The sequence below is a fragment of the Camellia sinensis genome, unplaced genomic scaffold (assembly GCF_055761805.1).
Source record: "Camellia sinensis isolate YWXY unplaced genomic scaffold, ASM5576180v1 Unanchor11, whole genome shotgun sequence".
NCBI classification, from domain to species: domain Eukaryota; kingdom Viridiplantae; phylum Streptophyta; class Magnoliopsida; order Ericales; family Theaceae; genus Camellia; species Camellia sinensis.
Genome location: NW_028128989.1, coordinates 7,660,809 through 7,679,906, shown reverse-complemented (window position 1 = coordinate 7,679,906; position 19,098 = coordinate 7,660,809). Strand labels below are relative to the sequence as shown.

The 19,098-nt window shown below is 46.8% G+C and overlaps 1 protein-coding gene across 1 annotated transcript; it reads right to left on the bottom strand.

Annotated features, from left to right (window-relative positions):
• Window positions 1–12,192: 12,192 nt before the first annotated feature.
• On the bottom strand, window positions 12,193–14,937 carry LOC145814497 (uncharacterized). Its single transcript, XM_082911327.1, has 3 exons — window positions 14,463–14,937; window positions 13,459–14,168; window positions 12,193–12,861 (listed from the first exon to the last, which is right to left on the bottom strand). Exons 1-3 carry the CDS (start codon window positions 14,935–14,937, stop codon window positions 12,193–12,195), a joined length of 1,854 nt encoding a protein of 617 aa, XP_082767453.1.
• Between the last annotated feature and the right edge of the window lie 4,161 nt (window positions 14,938–19,098).

The following is a 19,098-nucleotide window of genomic DNA, read 5'->3' as shown; positions in this document are numbered from 1 at the left end:
AATTATAAAATTTTCCGTACCTGTAGGCAATGTCAATACTAGTGCAGTGGTCAGCCTCATTTTCAGTTCATGAAAAGCAGATTCTCTTTCGTCATTCCATTCAAATGATTGCCCCTTGCGTGTCAACTGGGTAAGAGGTACAAGTATTTTTGAGAAATCTTTCACAAACCTCCTGTAATACCCGGCTAAGCCCATAAAACTGCGGACTTCTGTCACATTCGTCGGTGTAGGCCAATTCACAATTGCCTCTATTTTCTGTGGGTTCACTGAAATTCCTTTCTTGTTGATCACATGCCCTAAGAAAACAACCTCGTCCAATCAAAACTCACATTTCTTTAGTTTAGCAAATAATTTCCTTTCCCGAAGTATTTGTAGCACAATTTTCAAATGATGTTCATGTTCAAGTCTATCTTTAGAATATATCAAAATGTCATCAATAAAAACCACAACAAATTCGTCAAGGTAGGTTTTAAAAATTTGGTTCATTAAGTCCATAAATGCTGCCGGAGCATTAGTCACTCCAAATGGCATGACAAGAAATTCAAAATGACCATACCTCGTTCTGAACACGGTTTTCTTAACATCTTCTGCCTTTACTTTCAGCTGATGATACCCGGATCTCAAATCAATCTTGGAAAACACTTGTGATCCCTGCAACTGGCCAAACAGGTCATCAATACGGGGTAAGGGATATTTATTTTTTATTGTTACCTTGTTCAGTTCTTGATAGTCAATACACAAATGTAGGGTTCCATCCTTCTTTTTCACAAACAATACAGGTGCACCCCATGGCGAGGTGCTAGGTCGGATAAACCCTTTGTTAAGTAGGTCTTACAACTGTTCTTTCAATTCTTTCATTTCAGTAGCAGCCATTCTGTAAGGAGTTTTAGAAATCGGTTGGGTGCCTGGCATAATCTCAATTGTAAACTCTATCCCCCTGTCCACCAATTCCCCTAGTAGTTCATTTGGAAACACATCTGGAAATTCTCTAACAATAGGGATATTATTCAATTCAACATCTACAGATTGTTCAAACAACACATAACACAAATAACCCTGGCACTCTTTCCTGATCAATTTACATGCTTTCATTGCAGATATCAAATAAGGTGGAGGCACTACCCCGTTACCCACAAACACAACCCGTTTTGTCACACAGTCAATAGTGACACAATATTTAGTTAACCAATCCATGCCCAAAATTATATCAAAGTGCCTAAAGTTCAAGGGTAGTAAATCCACATATAGGATGGCATTCCCAACACGCATGTCACAAAAACGGTATACAGATTCACACAATATAAATTTCCCGGATGGAGCAGACACACATAGCAGATATGGCAATAATTCTAGAGGTCTACTTAGTCTAGATGCAAATGCACATGTCACAAAAGAGTGTGTTGATCCGGAGTCAATTAACACGAAAGTATCCTAATTACATATAGAAATAGTACCCAAGACGACTGCGTTGGCATTCCGTGTATCGCCCGGAACAAGCGCAAAAACTCTCCCTTGTCTCACGGTATCCCCGGTGATAGCAGATCTCATAGTATTTCCCGGCTTCGGGATTGATGCAGTCGAGCTAGCAGCTAGCTTCCTACTGTTTTGATTACAATCTCGAGCCATGTGCCCTTGTTTACCACATTTAAAACAGGCTCCTGACACACGGTAACAAACCCCATGGTGCCTTTTGCTACAAATATTGCACATGGGAGATGTGTCTCCGGAAGAATTTGAAGTATTTGAGGAGCCCGTGTTTTGCTTTTTCGAAATTTCTTCTTTGAGAAGAAGCCTTGCCTTTTGTTGCCTTTCCAGTCAGTTGATGGTTTAGTTTGTCTAGCTATATTGGCTTATGATATTATGGCCCGGTCTAGCACCCCAATGTAGGTTTCTAGCTTCAAGACATTCACCCTTTCTAAAATGTCGCTGCGAAGCCCACCTTCAAAATGCCTCACCTTTTTATAATTTGTATCAATCACATGTGGAGCGAACCTGGCCAATTCAGTGAATTTGGCCTCATACTCGGCTACAGTGATACTGTCTTGCCTAAGCTCCATGAACTCTGACACTTTCCTATCCCGAACACACTGTGGGAAGTACTCGTCATAGAAAATCTCCAAAAATTTCACCCAGTCAACATCTTTGTGATTCTCACGCATCAACATCCACCATCTTCTTGCTTCGTCTTCTAGAATAAACGTGGCTAGAAGTACTTTCTGTGTCTCCGGACACGGGAACACTTCAAATAGTTTCTTGATGCCGAGAACCCAAGCTTCGGCTTTCAATGGATCTAATCCACCATGGAACTGTGGTGGTTTCATTTTCTTGAATTCTTTGGTGAGAGCTATTATCCGATCATCATTCTGATTATCTGGCACAGGTGGTGCCGGAGGTGGAGGTGGAGGATTTGGTTACTGCCACTGTTGTTGCCATTCCTGTTGTTGCCTCAATGTTTCTGCTATTTCCTGAATCAATCTCTCCATTCTATCTATTCTGGCAGTAGAGGACTCTTCTATCTCATCACCTCTTGTTCTCACCATCTGATTAAACTCACATTATACTTCATACAAAAGATTCACAAGTATGCATATATTAAAGAGCATACATATTCAAATAATTTGCAATGCAAGCAAATCATAAACTTATAACACATAGTTGTTCACATTGAAACATTTAGATGCATTCTCGATGCTATCAAATTCATACTTATCACATGAATGCATCCTAGATCTTTTCTAGACGCTTATTGCTATTTTGGACAAGTGTGTGAGTTATTAACTCATGCTTTGATACCACTCTGTCATGACCATACCTCACCCCCGTGGGTTAAGGACATAACCGGCCAGTAATCAGGAGATTACCTACGGCCTTGAACCAAACCAAACGTATTTTAACAGAGTTAATGGGGGCCAAACAGAAGCAAATTAAAACTTTGTCCATAAAGCTGTGCACATCATAACAAGCCATACATATGCACATTAATAACTCACAACAAAATATGTACTACACAAAGCTCTGTACATACAGGATCATATAAGTCTAAGTCAGCCAAACAAAACTGTATACAAACGTATCCAAAGTCCTCGCCAATATGACGAAACAAAAAGATAGCAAAAAGGCGAAGACGAGTCTCGTGCGTGAGACGTAAGGGTGACTCTTCAAAACCTTGGTTATTCCACACAAACTTCACTGAGGCTGGGTTTGGACCTCTCTTGGCTCACCTACAAACACATGAATGAGCGTGAGCGAAAGCCCAGTTAATAATATCGAATAAGGAAGTTACACAATTGGTATTTAGAACAATGTGCTTTAAACGGCCTTGGGCCCAATTCGTGTTTCTATCTAACATATATAAATATAGGTTAAGTGATTACGGTTCCAAATACATCATATGGCCTCGGGCCTAATTCATTCGTGTCATTCAAGTCAAACTGGCCTTGGGTCCATTCATACTTTTAATCATGTCAAACTGGCCTTTGGCCCATTCAGACTTTAATTCATATTAAACTGGCCTTTGGTCCATTCAGACTTTCTTGTCAAACTGCCCTTTGGCCCATTTATCTTTCATTCAGATCATACTGGCCTCTGGCCCATTCATTCTGTCATTCAAACTCATACGGCCTCTGGCCCATTCACTCTATCATTCAAACTCATATTGGCCTCTGGCCCATTCATTTATGTTAGACTGGTCTTCGGCCCGTTCATTCATTCATTCGTGTCAAACTGGCATCTGGCCCATTCATGCTTTCATGTCAAATTGGCCTTGGGCCCATTCATTTGGCATAACAAACATTGTCCACCAATCAGATTAACAAACTTATAAACTTACATAGAAGTAAGCAATTGGACAACAACATATTTCAGATATCTTTGTCAAGATATTACTCACAGTGATCGGTTGGTTGGTTTGCCTTGAAGCTTGACCCTACACATCACATAACACATACGGGTCACAAATAATTCAATCCGTTCTTTAATTCACATATTCCTCTTTAGGCTTTATTCTTATCCCTTTAATTCAATTACAATGCTCAATGTATGCCTAAGAGTACTTAGAAGTGAAAGAGAACAGAAAACGAAACACAGAATGCCTTTTTAAAATTTTCAGAAACAGGGTCCCCGCTCGAGCGTGGACTTCCCCGCTCGAGCGGACCCATAAGGTTTGCAAAAGTACTGGATGCATCAAATTTACGCTCGAGCGTGAAGTTGGGTGCTTGAGCTGAAGGCCTCACTACATGGCTCCCCGCTCGAGCGTGAACTTCCGCGCTCGAGCGGACGTCATGTCTGCAGAAAAATACTGGGAGCTCGTATTTTACGCTCAAGCGGTTGTTTCCCCGCTCGAGCGGACATCATGAATTATGGGTTTTCCAGAACGTGTTCTTGAGCTCGAATTCAACATTCAAACTAACGTTTCTTGCATATTATAGCTCAAACTTCAAATATACTTGTGCTAACATGATACAAACACCACATTACGTCATTATGAAGCTTAATTTCATGGATCAAACACATGCATGTCCCAAATTACACCAAACTTGCATTTATGATAACAATTCCATGTATTTCAAACTCATTTCCTCATAATTTGTACATGCATGTGGATTATAACTCCAATTTCAACTTAAGTGGTGCAAATGGTGATCACAAACATGAGTTCTAACCAAAATTCTACATGGATCATATTTTTCATACTCAACTATACAAATTCATGGCAATTATACACATGCATGCATTCTATGACTTCAAATTCAACAAAAACAACTCAATTCATGACCTTTATCATCGTTCAACCTTGAATTTAAAAATTTACAACTAGCACTCATAGATTACTCACCACGGAGCTTTAATCTTTCCAAACTATGGTCAAATCTTGAGTTGGTCTTCAAATTATTCAAGCTTCAATGATCAGCCAATATTGAAGCTAAAGAGGAGAATTGAGTGTATATGGCCCTTTATATAGCCCCACTAAGTCAATTTATCAATATTAAATAATTGGGCATTTAATTAATCGTTCTGAATCTAATTATTCGGATCCGAATAAATTTTCAATTAAATTTCACCGTAGGCTCTAAAAATTACGCTAATCACAATGGCGTAATCAATTTCGGATTTCGTGGTTGATAAGATCTTCAATTTAATTTCCAAAGCAGATAATCAAACAGATGTTCCTACTGTGAACAGATAGAAATTCAAAACCACATATTTTCACATAATTGTACGGGGGCGAAATATCCTCTGCTTTCCGTACTCCTTGTACTCTGAGCTTCTCTTGACGGCGTCTACCTGGCAACACAGAAACAGTGAGCTGCCCGGCGGTGGTTTGCCGGATAGACCCTCCGACGATCAAGTCAGTTCACTTGAGGAAGAGGAAGAAGACTGAGAGAGAGAGAGAGTGTTCTCTTTTAGGAAGAAGTTGCATACCTCTAACGTTCGCCCTCCTCCCTATTTCAAGGCTGGCCATGCAGCCTCAAGATTATGCGCGCACTACCTCTGCTGTCCTTCCCAAGACAGGTGGCAGTACTCGCCTCTCACCACCTTACGCGTGTAAAGGCTTAGTCCTCCCAACAGTACATGCAGAACTGCCTAACGGTATTGAGGCATATGTGGAGCAGATGTCCCTTCCTTCGTGCCATTGGCCCAGGTGGCACACCTGACCGCAGTACCACGACCGGCCTATTTCCCAAGAAGAACTATCGCTACAGGCTCTCAACCGTGCTATGCCCCACCGGACTGCCCCTTGGCAAAGGGGTGGCGGGGGGGACGCCCATGGACCGGGGCTGGAGTTGACCGGTTCGTCGTGGCATACCGGTCGCGAGGCATGCCGGCCCCCGTCCGTTCTACCTTCATCCGAGGTTATATTGAATCTTCCCATCTCGGCTCACCGGTCAAAGACGCGTCATCCCTCCCTTGTCCACAGTTTAGCCCGAGCTATCTGTAGCTCGGTCTCGCCTCTTAGCTGTGCGCACCGCCGAATGTTTGCTAGTCGCAGCTCGGCCAGGCTTGGTTTTCACCTGGTCAGCCGATCCTCGAGACCGAGCAAAATAGACCCGTCCAATCCCTGCTCGGCTGTACTAACGGCGCAAATCTCCCCTCTCAATAATGGCACACAAAATCATATCAAGCACATAATCACATTTATAATGAGGACCAATTAGCATAATACGGAACAGGGTTATCACAATGTAAGCCAATACCCAAAGCATAAGGAGGGGAGGCTATCCCCTCCATTCTATTTTTGGACTTCAAAACATGATTTTTGCCACTGAAAATCCTCTGAAAATCAGTATTTAAAAGCCCAAAAAAGTAGACAACAAGGTGGGAAACACAAGGGTAAAGGCCTAAGAAGCTAGGTGGAAGGAATGATGAGCCACCCCTCCACCCTTATTGGCCTTAAATCACAAGTTTCAGCCCAAAAGTAGCCCCAAAACAGTAGGCAAAATAGCAAATAAAACAAAACAATAAACCAAGACTTATACCTCTTGAAGAGGAGAACACTTTCCAAGTGTTAAACCAACACTCACACACCCTCAAGAACTCTAAGTAGTAGGGGTGAGCAGCGGATATACCGATCCACCCAAACCGACCGAACCAAACCGAACCGAATCGATTCGCTGCATTTTGGACGGATACGTGATGACAAGCGGACGGTTACGGATTGATTTTTTCCAATCCGCCTAGTTTTGGACGAATGATGGCTTTGAGGTTCATTTGGCTGCAACCAAACCGCCAAACCGTGAGCATCCCTAGTAATTTGTAAGATTTTGTATTTTCAATTTGTTTAGATATTCTGTTTGTGTTTTCAATTGAAAAAGAGTTTAAATATTCTATTGAATATATTCGGTTGAAAAAGAGTTTTCAACTGTAATATATTTTTTGAATTGAAAAAAAAATGCATTATTTATCTATATTTTTGGTTTTTAAATCTAACTTTAAAAATAATAAATAAAAAAGATGATATATGTTGATTGGTTTTTGTTTTCAAAAACATATATAGATGTAACAATATAGATGCATACAATGTCTACTACTACGCTATTTATGGTTTTGGTGGTTTGAATTGTTTTTATATTTTAAGAACCACATATTGTAATATTTTATATGGACGAGGCATGCTGTGATTGTAATATTCTAAAGTTTCAATCTTTCTTTCTTTGGATGAAGCATGTAGTGATTGTAATTCTTTTTTAAGTCATTGACTGTAATATATATATATATATATTTTTGAGAAAGTGCACAAGTTGAATTATGTTAAAAATTTATAAAATTTTGAATCACTAAACCGATTCGCATCCATCCGCCAATCCGCCAATCCACTCAATCCATATCCGTCAGATTGACGGATGGATGCGGATTGGTTTTCTCCAATCCGCCAATCTGGCAGACGGATGGTGGATTGGAGGTTCTGTGGCCGCAACCGACCCGCGCCCACCCCTACTAAGTAGGCTCAAAAGTACCTCAGCTCAAAGATCACAGGGTTTGGTTTAGAATGTATAGGCAAAAGCTTAGGAATTTGCAAGAGATAGAGAGAATTATAGAGAGAGAGATAATTTTGTTCCAAAATTTTCAACCCTAAAAAATGGAATGGGTGGTCTCCTATATATAGAAAAACATGCAACTCCCTCAGAAACATCCATACATACACATGTAGGCAGATGCAAGCATCAATGGAAACAGCTGTCACAGTTGGCATAAATATCTGCCAAAACACACTTGTGGCCGGTAGGCCACACAAGTGGCCGGCAGCCAAGATCAGTGGTCAACAGGCTAAAGAAAGGGGCCAGCATGTCCCAGGGTTGTTAGGCTTAAAAAACTAGAGTTTTAGTCCAAAACAAGGCAAAAGGTGTATAGGGTTCGAAGGCTCAAAGTTACGGCATTCAGCCGATGACTTCTAGCACTTAACAAGCGTGTACAAATTCATTATTGGGCATGCAAGTGATGGCGTCCAAGTCGTAAGGGCGGTCAAAAATGGGGTGTCTATTGTTGCCCCTCTTTGACAGAACTTGAAGTCATGACATGACGTGAGTGAATGTCAAAACCCTAAGACAACCCATTTTGACAAGGCTGTAAGACTTGGGCAAAACAATCAAGACACAAATTAAAAAAAGAAATGGTTGTGCTCGCAAGCTACCTACGTATTCCTTTGCAAGGAATTAAACCAGCGTAGTTCTGGGGCAAGATGCAAATGATATGCACAAAGATACTTTGAAGCTAGACTCACACACTTCGTGAAGCCGGCTATTTTGAAAACTTATGATCATGTAAGATGATGCAATAAGCAATAACAAGATAACAATATATGAATGAGTAGCTTCAAGCCTAAAACCAACACAGGTTCCACGCAAAAAGATCTAAAATACACTCCAACCACGCCAAAACGCAAGACGAGGAAAGAAAACACTGCTTAAGGTTGCGTTTCACGCGTCTTGAGAAATAGGGAAACAAAAACCGCTTAGGGTCGTGTTTCACACGTCCCAAAATAAAAACCACTCAGGGTTGAGTTTCACGCGTCCTGAGATAGAGACAAAACCACTCAAGGTCGCGTTTCACACATCCTGAGATACTCTAATCACGCTGAAATCGTGAAAAGAGGAAAAAAATCGCTTGGGGTCGCATTTCACACATCCCGAGATAAAACCCGCCTAGGGCCGCACAAAGTGAACAAACGTGATAGATACATAAAGTGAACAAGCGCGATAGAGTATCTCAGGATGACGCACCGGCCGAGCAACTGAGCAAAATGCTCGTTTAGATCCATAAATGACGCACCGGCCGAGCAAAAACTGGTTTGTGACTTCTCGTAGAGGTTGTAGCCGAGCCAAACTACCGATTAAAACTTGGTAATAGTACTGAACCGGGCGAAAACTTGAGCTTGTTACTTAAGCCTTGACCGGGTTAACTCGTCAAGTAGAAACGACCGAGCTATAACTTAGAACCGAACTAGGAAATCGACCAAGTAGAGCACTCGAGGTAGGGGTCGAACCGACCAAACACCAATAATCCCGTCACTGAGCCAATTCCCATAGGGGCCGTGCAATTTATGTCGTGCTAACCCTTAGAATTATTTTTTAACAATGCAGAACAAATAGGACCAACCAAGCCAGTCCAGCACTAACTGGTGGAGCTTAGAGTCCGATCAGACCCACAAAAATTTTTGACCGAGATATACACTTTATCAAATAAGACCGAGATAGATGGGGAAGTACCGCTATATGGTAAGCTCGCCCGGTGCGATGGCTGAATTTCGCAGGGATTACAACATCCCAGATGACGTCATCCTAGAGCTCGCCAAAAAAGGAGACACCCCTTGGGAAGATCTAGACCGGTGTCCCTTTACGGTCGTGTCAATAGTAGAGGGAGGGCTCCGCTTCCCGGTCCAGCCTTTGATCTGTGAGTTTTTGAGGCAGACAAGGCTTTGCCCGACCCAAGTTTCAAATAACACTTACAAAATAATAAACGGGGTCGCCGAACTGAACCGGATGCTCGGGCTCAATCTCGGTCTGGCTGAAATTTTTCATCAGTATAGTCTTAGTAGGAATAAAAGCGGGTTCTGCTGGTACCTCAAAGTGAAGAAGGGCCGAGCAAAATTAATAGAGGGTAACCCGGACAAGGAGACAAACGACGACGACTTCTTGTGGGTGTCCGGTCGCTATGAAGACACCGAGGCATCCATTCCTGGATGGTATATTAGAAAGGATTTTGGTAGTGCCGGTGAGTTGCTCGGCTGACCGCGCTATTTTCTTTATGTAGCAATTATTTTTCGTGCCGATCTAACACTTGTCTTCTTTTGCAGATAAGCACCTAGCAGCAGACTACTACCAGGCCAACCAAGAGGCCATCAGAGTCCTGCTGCGCCATCCTGCCGAAGAGAGGGAGGCTTCGAAATTGCGAGGCTTCGACTAGACCTACCATTACACTGCACCGCGCAAGAGCCGGGTTACCGATTTTCTGCGCGCGTCAACTCCGGAACCGGATCCAAACCTTCCACCGATCAGGCTTATTCCACTAACCGCCGAGCAGGAAATGGCGAAAATCAGGGCCATCAAGTCCTTGATCACCGGGGAAGAAGACGAGCCCCAGAACGTAGACGCAACCGGTGGGACATCCTCCGCACCTGCCGTGCAGGGAGATGGAGCAGTGCTGGCGCTTGCCAGCGAGCAGCCAGCTGGTCGGTCCAAGAAGCGGCCGAGGAACGAGAAAACTGGGCCGCGTCTGGCGGATGAAGACTCCACCGATCACATCTCTACCGAGCTTGGGGACCAGAACGAGCAACCACGGGCCAGCAAATCCAAGGGCCCAGCCCCCCCGGTCTGGGCACTCGAGTTCAAATACCAGGGCCGAGCAATTTCTGCTGAAGACTCTGTGTATGCGGACAAGGACTACTCGCTTGGTTTCAATTTGACCAAGGGGTTGATCTTGCCCGTCGACATGAAAAAACATGACGAGCTTTCTGACCTCAAGGTCCTCCGCTCAGCGGCGAAATCCATAGTGCTGGTAAGTTCTCCATTTTTTACGTCAAACTGTTTGCTCGGTTTTTGCGTGGTTTTTCGAATACTAACGATCTTTCACTTCTTTTTCAGGTCGCGCAAAAGAACTACTTGGCCCACGACCGGATGATCAAAGTGCGGCAGAGCCTGCGGGATGCCATAGCCGAGAATAAGGCTCAAAAGGAGGAGATAACAAAGCTCAAAGCAGCGCAGGAAGCAGTCGAGGCCGAGCGAGATATCCTGAGCCAGAAGGTTGACCGAGCTAACGAGGATAAGCTTCGGGCCGTGAAGTCGACGAAGGCTCGGTATCTCGCCGAGCTGAGGAAACTGCGCGATGCGCACAAAGCCTAGAGGGACAAGGCCGTAGATGACACAGAAGACCGGGGATATGCGCAGGGCGAGAAGACCTACGAACGGCAGGTCCAAGCGACCAAGGACATCTTTTTCCAATGCGGCTGGAAAGCTGCCGTGGAGAAAGTTGGTCTTGGTCAGGATTCTGACATGTTCATCAATCCGCCTGCTACCTACATCCCGGTCTACATGCAGGCGTACTCCAAGGCCACCCAAAACCGGCTCATCACGGATGCAAGGAAAGAGGCCGAGGAAGAAGCCGCCGCCGCGAAACTAGCCGAACAAAATCCTCCCGAAGCATCTCCAGGTGCAGAGGAAGAGGCTGATTGGGATGTTGCCGTGGTGGAAGGAACTGACGATGACGCCGAGGAAATCTTGTCCGAGCAAAACGTGGAAGAGGCTGAGCAAACAGTGCAAGTCTCCGAGCGAATTGTCGACGCAGATTTGGATTGGCCCCTTTTTGTTGTTTTTTTTTTTTTTTTTGGGTGTTATGTAATCGGGCTATGTTCCCCCCGTTTTGTACTTAAATTTCCATTATCAATGAAAATTTTCTACTTATTGCTCGCTCATCTTCTATTTCTGTTCGGTTTGCATCTTCATGGATTCCTTGATTTAATTTTTGACAATTCACAACTGCCAGGTCGGCTGCGCCGTACAACTTGCCGAGCTAAAGTCACCTCAAACGTTCTCTAATCAGAACTTGTAGTTCGGTTCAATGAACTTTAAAATGAACTGACGCTTTACTTATTTCGAGCAAAATCTGCTCGGCCTTAATTAGTTTGTAAATTCCATGCAATTTCGACCTGGCCGAGCAAAATCAGTTCGTCTTTTAAGTTGGGCAAGCCGCCAACATTTCTTTTAGGCCGAGCAAATTCAACTCGGCTTCTTATCGATTGGACAAAATTTCAACATTTCGAATTCTGCCGAGCAAACTCCGCTCAATTTCCATATTGGGCAGGACGCCAATATATCTGCTGGGCCGAGCAAAATCAGCTCGGCCCTTACACTGGGCAAAACACCAATGCTTCAGTTGAGTTGGTCATGACGCCAACATTCCAACCGGGCGAGCTAAACCATCTCGGCCCTAATGCGAATGGATCCTTACGCTAATTACATCGTTTGACAATGCAAATTGTTTGTGCGGTTCGCGTTCATTCCGGTGAGAGGAAATCAGTCCGGTCCCATTTAGGCCGGTCTCCTGTCCCTGGTGTTCATAATTGCCTTGCGTCCTTGCGAGTTCATTGTACAAAGAGGTAATTCCAAACAACAAGAGGGCTATTTTTCATTACAAAGCATTGCTATCCTTTACATTAAGTGCCAAAGGGAAAAAAGCTAAAAAACACAAGCAAATTACATCTTAAAAGTAAAAGACCTTAAGGTTGGCCGTATTCCATGGTCTGGGGACAGCCTTGCCATCTATATCTTCCAGGTGGTATGCCCCTTTACCGGCAAGACCAATCACTTTGTATGGTCCTTCCCAATTTGCACCGAGCTTTCCCTCACCAGGGACCACTGTGTTGCCAAGCACCTTTCTTAATACCCAGTCCCCAATCTTGAACATCCTGGGATGCACATCCTTGTTATACTTTTTGGAGAGTTCTTGTTGGTAAGCTGCTACGTGGATCAATGCTCGATCCCTCCTTTCTTCAGCAAGGTCCAACTCCAATGCCAATGCTTCACTATTCAAATCTGGCTGGAAACCTTCAGAGCGGATGGTTGGCATGCCAATTTCCAACGGGATGACGGCCTCCATGCCGTAGGCCAAAGCGAAAGGTGTTTCTCCGGTTGACCGCCTTGGGGTAGTGCGGTATGCCCAGAGCACATTAGGGAGTTCTTCAGCCCATTTGCCCTTAGCCTTCTCAAGCCGCTTCTTCAGCCCATCCAGGATGGTCTTGTTTGAAGCCTCTGCTTGACCATTTGACTGGGGATAGGCCGGCGTCGAATTGTAGAACTCGATCTTCAACTCCTCGCAAAATCCGCGAAAGAGTTTCCTATCGAATTGAGCGCCATTATCCGAGATGAGGGCCTTGGGTATACCGAAACGGGTGATCATGTTTTTCCATACAAACTTCTTCACGTCCTTTTCCCTTATGGTCGCTAGTGGCTCGGCCTCAACCCACTTGGTGAAATAGTCGGTGGCGGCGATGAAGAACTTACGGTTTTCTGGTGTAGCTGGAAGTGGCCCAACAATGTCCAACCCCCAAAGCGCGAACGACCAAGGACTTGTGAGGTGGAGCAAATCTCTAGCCGGCTGGTGGATCTGGTGGGCGAACTTCTGACACTTCTCGCACCTGCGAACATATTTTTGCTCATCTGCCTGCATGCGCGGCCACCAATAACCGTGAGAAATTGCCCGGTAAGCCAAGGATCTGCCCCCAGTATGACTGCCACAGACGCCTTCATGTATCTCATAGAGGAAAGCCTCCACCTTAGTGGGGTGGACACATTTCAAATACGGGCCGGTGAAAGACTTCTTGTACAAGGCCCCGGACGGGGAGAGCCAAAACCGCTCCGACTTTGCCCGGATCTTGTGTGCCGCCTTCTTGTCTTCCGGTAGAATTCTATCCTTCAGGAAGGCTATGATAGGATCCATCCAAGAAGGGCCCAAGTCGGCGCAGAGTACCTCGGCTGATTCTGGTTCCTCAATGCTTGGCCGGGGTAGAAATTCTATCATCAAGGGGTTAGGAAAAGCTGTCTGGGCAGAAGCAAGTCCGGCCAATTCATCAGCCGCGCCGTTGTCCTCGCGGTCAATTTTTTCCAACCTTATTGCGGCGAACTTCTTGATCTCTGCCCGTACCAGCGCCTGATACTTGGCCATTCTTTCGTCCTTTGTTTCATACTCCCCTGAGACCTGATTGACCACCAACTTGGAATCACTAAATACCATAAGGGCTGTGGCTTTCATTGTCAGCGCGCTTCTTAGTCCGGCAAGGAGAGCTTCATACTCAGCCTCGTTGTTGGATGCTGGGAAGCCGAGTGTAATTGCCTGTTCGATGATCAGCCCATCCGGCGAGTTCAGCACGATGCCCAGCCCGGCCCCATGTCTGTTGGACGCCCCATCAACGAAGAGCTTCCACATTTCGCCAATAAATAGCCTCCAGCAATCAGAGGGGTTCTGGGAGCTTCTCATTTCCAAGTCTCTGATCGATTCATTCTGGTCCCTTTCCTTGTCTTGGTTGGGTTCATCGTCATCGGACTTTGTTAGTCCGGTCATGCTTGTCCCTTTTCCTACTTGCGAACCCACACTCGCTTTTACTGCCAGAATCATGGGTTGTGCTAAATCCGCACCGACCAAATCAACCGGGCATACTGGATGCATCCCATGGGCAAATTCTGCCACAAAGTCGGCAAGTGCTTGAGCCTTGATTGCGGTGCGCGGTCGGAACTTGATGTCATATTGTCCTAATTCCACGGCCCATTTCAAAATTCTTCCAGTGAAGTCTGCCTTTTCAAAAAGCACTTTAAGCGGGAACTCGGTTAACACAACTATCGTATGGGCATGAAAATAGTGGGCCAGTTTTCTTGACGCCATCATTAGGGCCAACGCCAATTTTTCCAAGGGAAGATACCTCGTTTCGGCTGGGAGAAGAGTCTTGCTTACATAAAATATCGGCAAGTGTTGGATGCCTTCAGCACGCACCAATACCGCGTTGACTGCATGTTGAGAGACAGCCAAATAGAGGTACAACTCTTCGCCTGGCTGAGGCGTGACCAAAATAGGGGCCGAAGAGAGATATGCTTTCAGGTCTACTAGTGCGCGGTCGCACTCGTCATCCCAGAAGAACTTGGACTTCAGAGTTTTAAAGAAGGGCCTGCAACGATCAGAAGACTGGCTGATAAATCTGTTCAACGCGGCTGCCATCCCGGCAAGATGTTGCACGTCCTTCGTGGAGTTGGGATGCTCTAGGTCTTGTATGGCCTTGATCTGTGATGGGTCAGCTTCAATCCCTCGATTTGTGACCAGAAAACCCAAAAACTTTTCGGTGCCAACTCCGAAGGTGCACTTAGTGGCGTTCAAGCGAAGCTTGTGAAGCTTAAGTATGGCGAACATCTCTGCAAGGTCGGCGAGGTGTTGAGACTTCTCCTTACTCTTCACCACCATGTCATCGATATAGGCCTCCATTGTTCGGCCCAGAAGAGGAGCGAACATCTTCGTTACCATCCTCTGAAAAGTTGCCCCAGCGTTCTTTAGTCCAAACGGCATGACTTTGTAGCAATATAAGCCTCTGGGGGTTGTGAACAACATGATCTCTCTGTCCGGTTTATACATGGCTATCTGGTGGTAGCCGCGATATGCGTCCAGGAAGCTAAACCTCTGATGGCCAGCGGTTAAGTCCACCAGCTGGTCAATTCGTGGGAGGGGAAAGCTATCCTTGGGGCAAGCTCGATTGACAGTCTTGTAATCAACGCAGACTCGCCACTTGCCGTTCTTCTTCGGGACAACCACCGTGTTGGATATCCACCGGGGGTACTGCACCTCCTCTATGGCACCAGCTTCCAACAAATTTTTCACTTCTTCTGCGACCACTTCAGCATGGTGCAAGGCTGAGCGGCGCGTCCTTTGAATGACTGGCCGTGCATTAGGGAAGACATTCAACTGATGACAAATGAAGCTCGGGTCGATGCCGGACATGTCGTAAGGCGTCCAGGCAAAGGCCTCCAAATTGGAAACCAAGAAGTTTACATAATCCATCCGCTCGGCGCTAGACAAGGATGATCCCAAGAGGAAAAACTTAGTGGGATCGTTCTCGTCAATTCGCACTTCTACCAAATCTTCGACCGACTTTTCCTCGGCCTTTCTTCCTACGTCTTCAAGGACTTCTTTACCCTCGGGCCCTTCAATCATTTGGACGAACCCTTTGGCCGCTCGACTACCATTTACCGCAACGAAGCATTGTTTCGCCATCACCTGGTCCCCCCAAACTTCCTCTATTTGTCCGCTCGGTGACAAAAAACGCATGACTTGGTGGAAGGTCGAAGCAACTGCTTGCATGGCGTGCAGCCAACCCCTCCCTAAGATCAAGTTGTAAGTTGATGGAACTTTAAGCACCCAGAATTCTACTTGCTCTACGACCGATCCCGCTTTGACCAGCAAAATAATCTTTCCGATTGGCCACTCTGGCTGTGAGTTGAAGCCGACCAAAGGGGACGTTGGGGGGCCAAGTCCTTGTCTTCCAACTTCATTTGTTTAAACGCGTCATAATACATAATTTCTACCGAACTCCCCTGGTCGATCAAGATTCTCTTGATGTCAAAGTCCTTGACGCGAAGAGTGACTACTAAGGCATCATTGTGCGGCATCTGAACTCTTTCCAAGTCCTTGGTTGAGAATGAAAGGATGTCCCTTTCTTCGGTCTTTCCTTTCTTCATAGCGGGCTGAACAGAGAGCACTTCTCTCATGTGCTCGGCCTTCTTGATCATCCCCCTCAGCTCGCAAACCCTAGCCAGTTCAATGATTCTGTGGATGACGTTGATTACACCTTGCGGGGGCGCTTATAGGGCGGCCAGGCCGTTTGGCTCGACTTGGTCTGCTGGCGTGGCCTTGATGCCCCCATCTATGTATTGGTCAAGATGCCCTGCCACCACCAACTCCTCTAAGTGTTGTTTGAGCGGCAAGCAGTCCTCTGTGAGGTGCCCCCGTTCTTCATGAAAGGTGCAGCGATATTTTGAATTGAAGCCCCTCTACGCGCTCCCCAACTTGGCCGGCCAACGGACGAAGGGTTCACCTTGAATCTCGCTCAAAATGCGGTAGATGAGGATTTTAAATACCATGGTGATCCCAGTCCGTGCCTTTAATTTTCTTTTAGCATCCTCCGCCGCATCACGGGGAGGGTTAGCCCGGTCGTTTCGGCGGCCCTTGTTTCTGTCATCACGGTTTGGACCATGGCGCTGGTCTTTCGACCGGTTGTTTGGGCGGTTATCCTCCTGCCCAACCGAGTGAACTTTCCTCGCAACCCTCCTGTCCGCCGCGACCGGATTAACCTTCTCGGTCGCGGAGGCGGCATCATCCTCCACACGAATGTGCTCATTGATTCGCTGCATCAATGACTCCATGGTTGTAGGTTGATGCATCGTGAGTGAATCTCGCAGCCTATGTCCGACTGGGAGACCCCGTTTGTACTGAGTGATCGCCAGATTGGTGGGGCAGTCGAGGATCTCATTGTAAGTTTCCCAGTATTTCGCATTGTATGCCTTCAATGAACACCCAGACTCCATCTTGGCGCCCAAGAGATGGTCGACCTCCTTCGGTGTTCGTGTGTTGGTTTTGAATCTGGTGACGAAGGCTTCTGCTAGTTGCTGCCACCCCTCAATACTCCCCTCCAGGAGCCTCTTGAACCATTTCAAACCCAGCTCTCCCAAGCTTGCTGGGAATATGAGGCACATCAAGGCGTCATTCCGCCGGGGTCCAGCCATTACTTGCCGGTAATGGCTCACATGCATGTATGGATCTGTCCTTCCATCGTACAAAGTGAACTTTGGCTGGTGGAATCTGGCGGGGAGTGGCGTACTCTCAATCTCTGGAGACAGCGGCGTGGCTGTAAGTCGCGCCAGCTCTTTGTCCACCAGCGCAGGGGCCATCACTTTGGGGGCTGGCATCGCCACTTCCTCACTGTAACGCACTGGAGCGCTTAACCTCTGCAATGCCGGCACTCTCCGAGCTTCCCGACAGCGCACCCTCTCTTCCAATACATCCCTCAAGTCCCTGGAACGTGTGGAGAAAGAGGATCCCGACGTCGGCGTCGGGCGTGAGGGGCGGTATGTGTTGTCGCGAGAGAGGGACCTGCCCTCCCCTTGGTTGGAGCCCCCAACCCCATAGTTCCTGGTGATGGAGAGAGAGTGGGTCCTCTCCTGGCGGGGACTGCTACAACGAGGGGACGGGGTGCGCTCACTGAGGTTGCCCTCTCCAGCAACACCCTTCCCTTTAATCTGGCGTTTCAGCAGCTCCATCTCCGCCGCCATCTTGCAAATGACGGCGTCTTGGTCCTTGAGTTTGTGCTCCAGGCGCTGCGCATGGGACTCCCCCCGGCGTCTGCGGCCCCCAGGACTCTGCGAGCGATCAGCACTCCTTCCGCGTTTGTCTCGCGCACTTCGCGAAAGAGTCTCTAGGCCCGCCATGGCTGGAATATTCAGAGGACCTTCTCTCAAGCATACGTACTCAGGTGTGACGCCATCGACGACGGACAGTGGGGCTTCGCCGTTGTTGGCCATGGAAATGGTCGAAGAAGCTCTGAGAACAAGGGTTGAGTATCAAAAACCTTCCCACAGACGGCGCCAATTGTACGGGGGCGAAATATCCTCTACTTTCCGTACTCCTTGTACTCTGAGCTTCTCTTGACGGCGTCTACCTGGCAACACAGAAACGGTGAGCTGCCCGGCGGTGGTGTGCCGGATAGACCCTCAGACGATCAAGTCAGTTCACTTGAGGAAGAGGAAGAAGACTGAGAGAGAGAGTGTGTGTTCTCTTTTGGGAAGAAGTTGCATACCTTTAACATTCGCCCTCCTCCCTATTTCAAGGCTGGCCATGCAGCCTCAAGATTATGCGCGCACTACCTCTGCTGTCCTTCCCAAGACAGGTGGCAGTACTCGCCTCTTACCACCTTACGCGTGTAAAGGCTTAGTTCTCCCAACAGTACACGCAGAACTGCCTAACGGTATTGAGGCATATGTGGAGCAGATGTCCCTTCCTTCGTGCCATTGGCCCAGGTGGCACACCTGACCGCAGTACCACGACCGGCCTATTTCCCAAGAAGAACTATCGCTACAGGCTCTCAACCGCGCTATGCCCCACCGGACTGCCCCTTGGCAAAGGGGCGGCGGGGGGGACGCCCATGGAACGGGGCTGGAGTTGACCGGTTCGTTGTGGCATACCGGTCGCGAGGCATGCCGGCCCCCGTCCGTTCTACCTTCATCCGAGGTTATATTGAATCTTCCCATCTCGGCTCACCGGTCAGAGACGCGTCATCCCTTCCTTGTCCACAGTTTAGCCCGAGCTATCCGTAGCTCGGTCTCGCCTCTTAGCTGTGCGCACCGCCGAATGTTTGCTAGTCGCAGCTCGGCCAGGCTTGGTTTCCGCCCGGTCAGCCGATCCTCGAGACCGAGCAAAACAGACCCGTCCAATCCTTGCTCGGCCATACTAACGGCGCAAATCTCCCCTCTCAATAATGGCACACAAAATTATATCAAACACATAATCACATTTATAATGAGGACCAATTAGCATAATACGGAACAGGGTTATCACAATGTAAGCCAGTACCCAAAG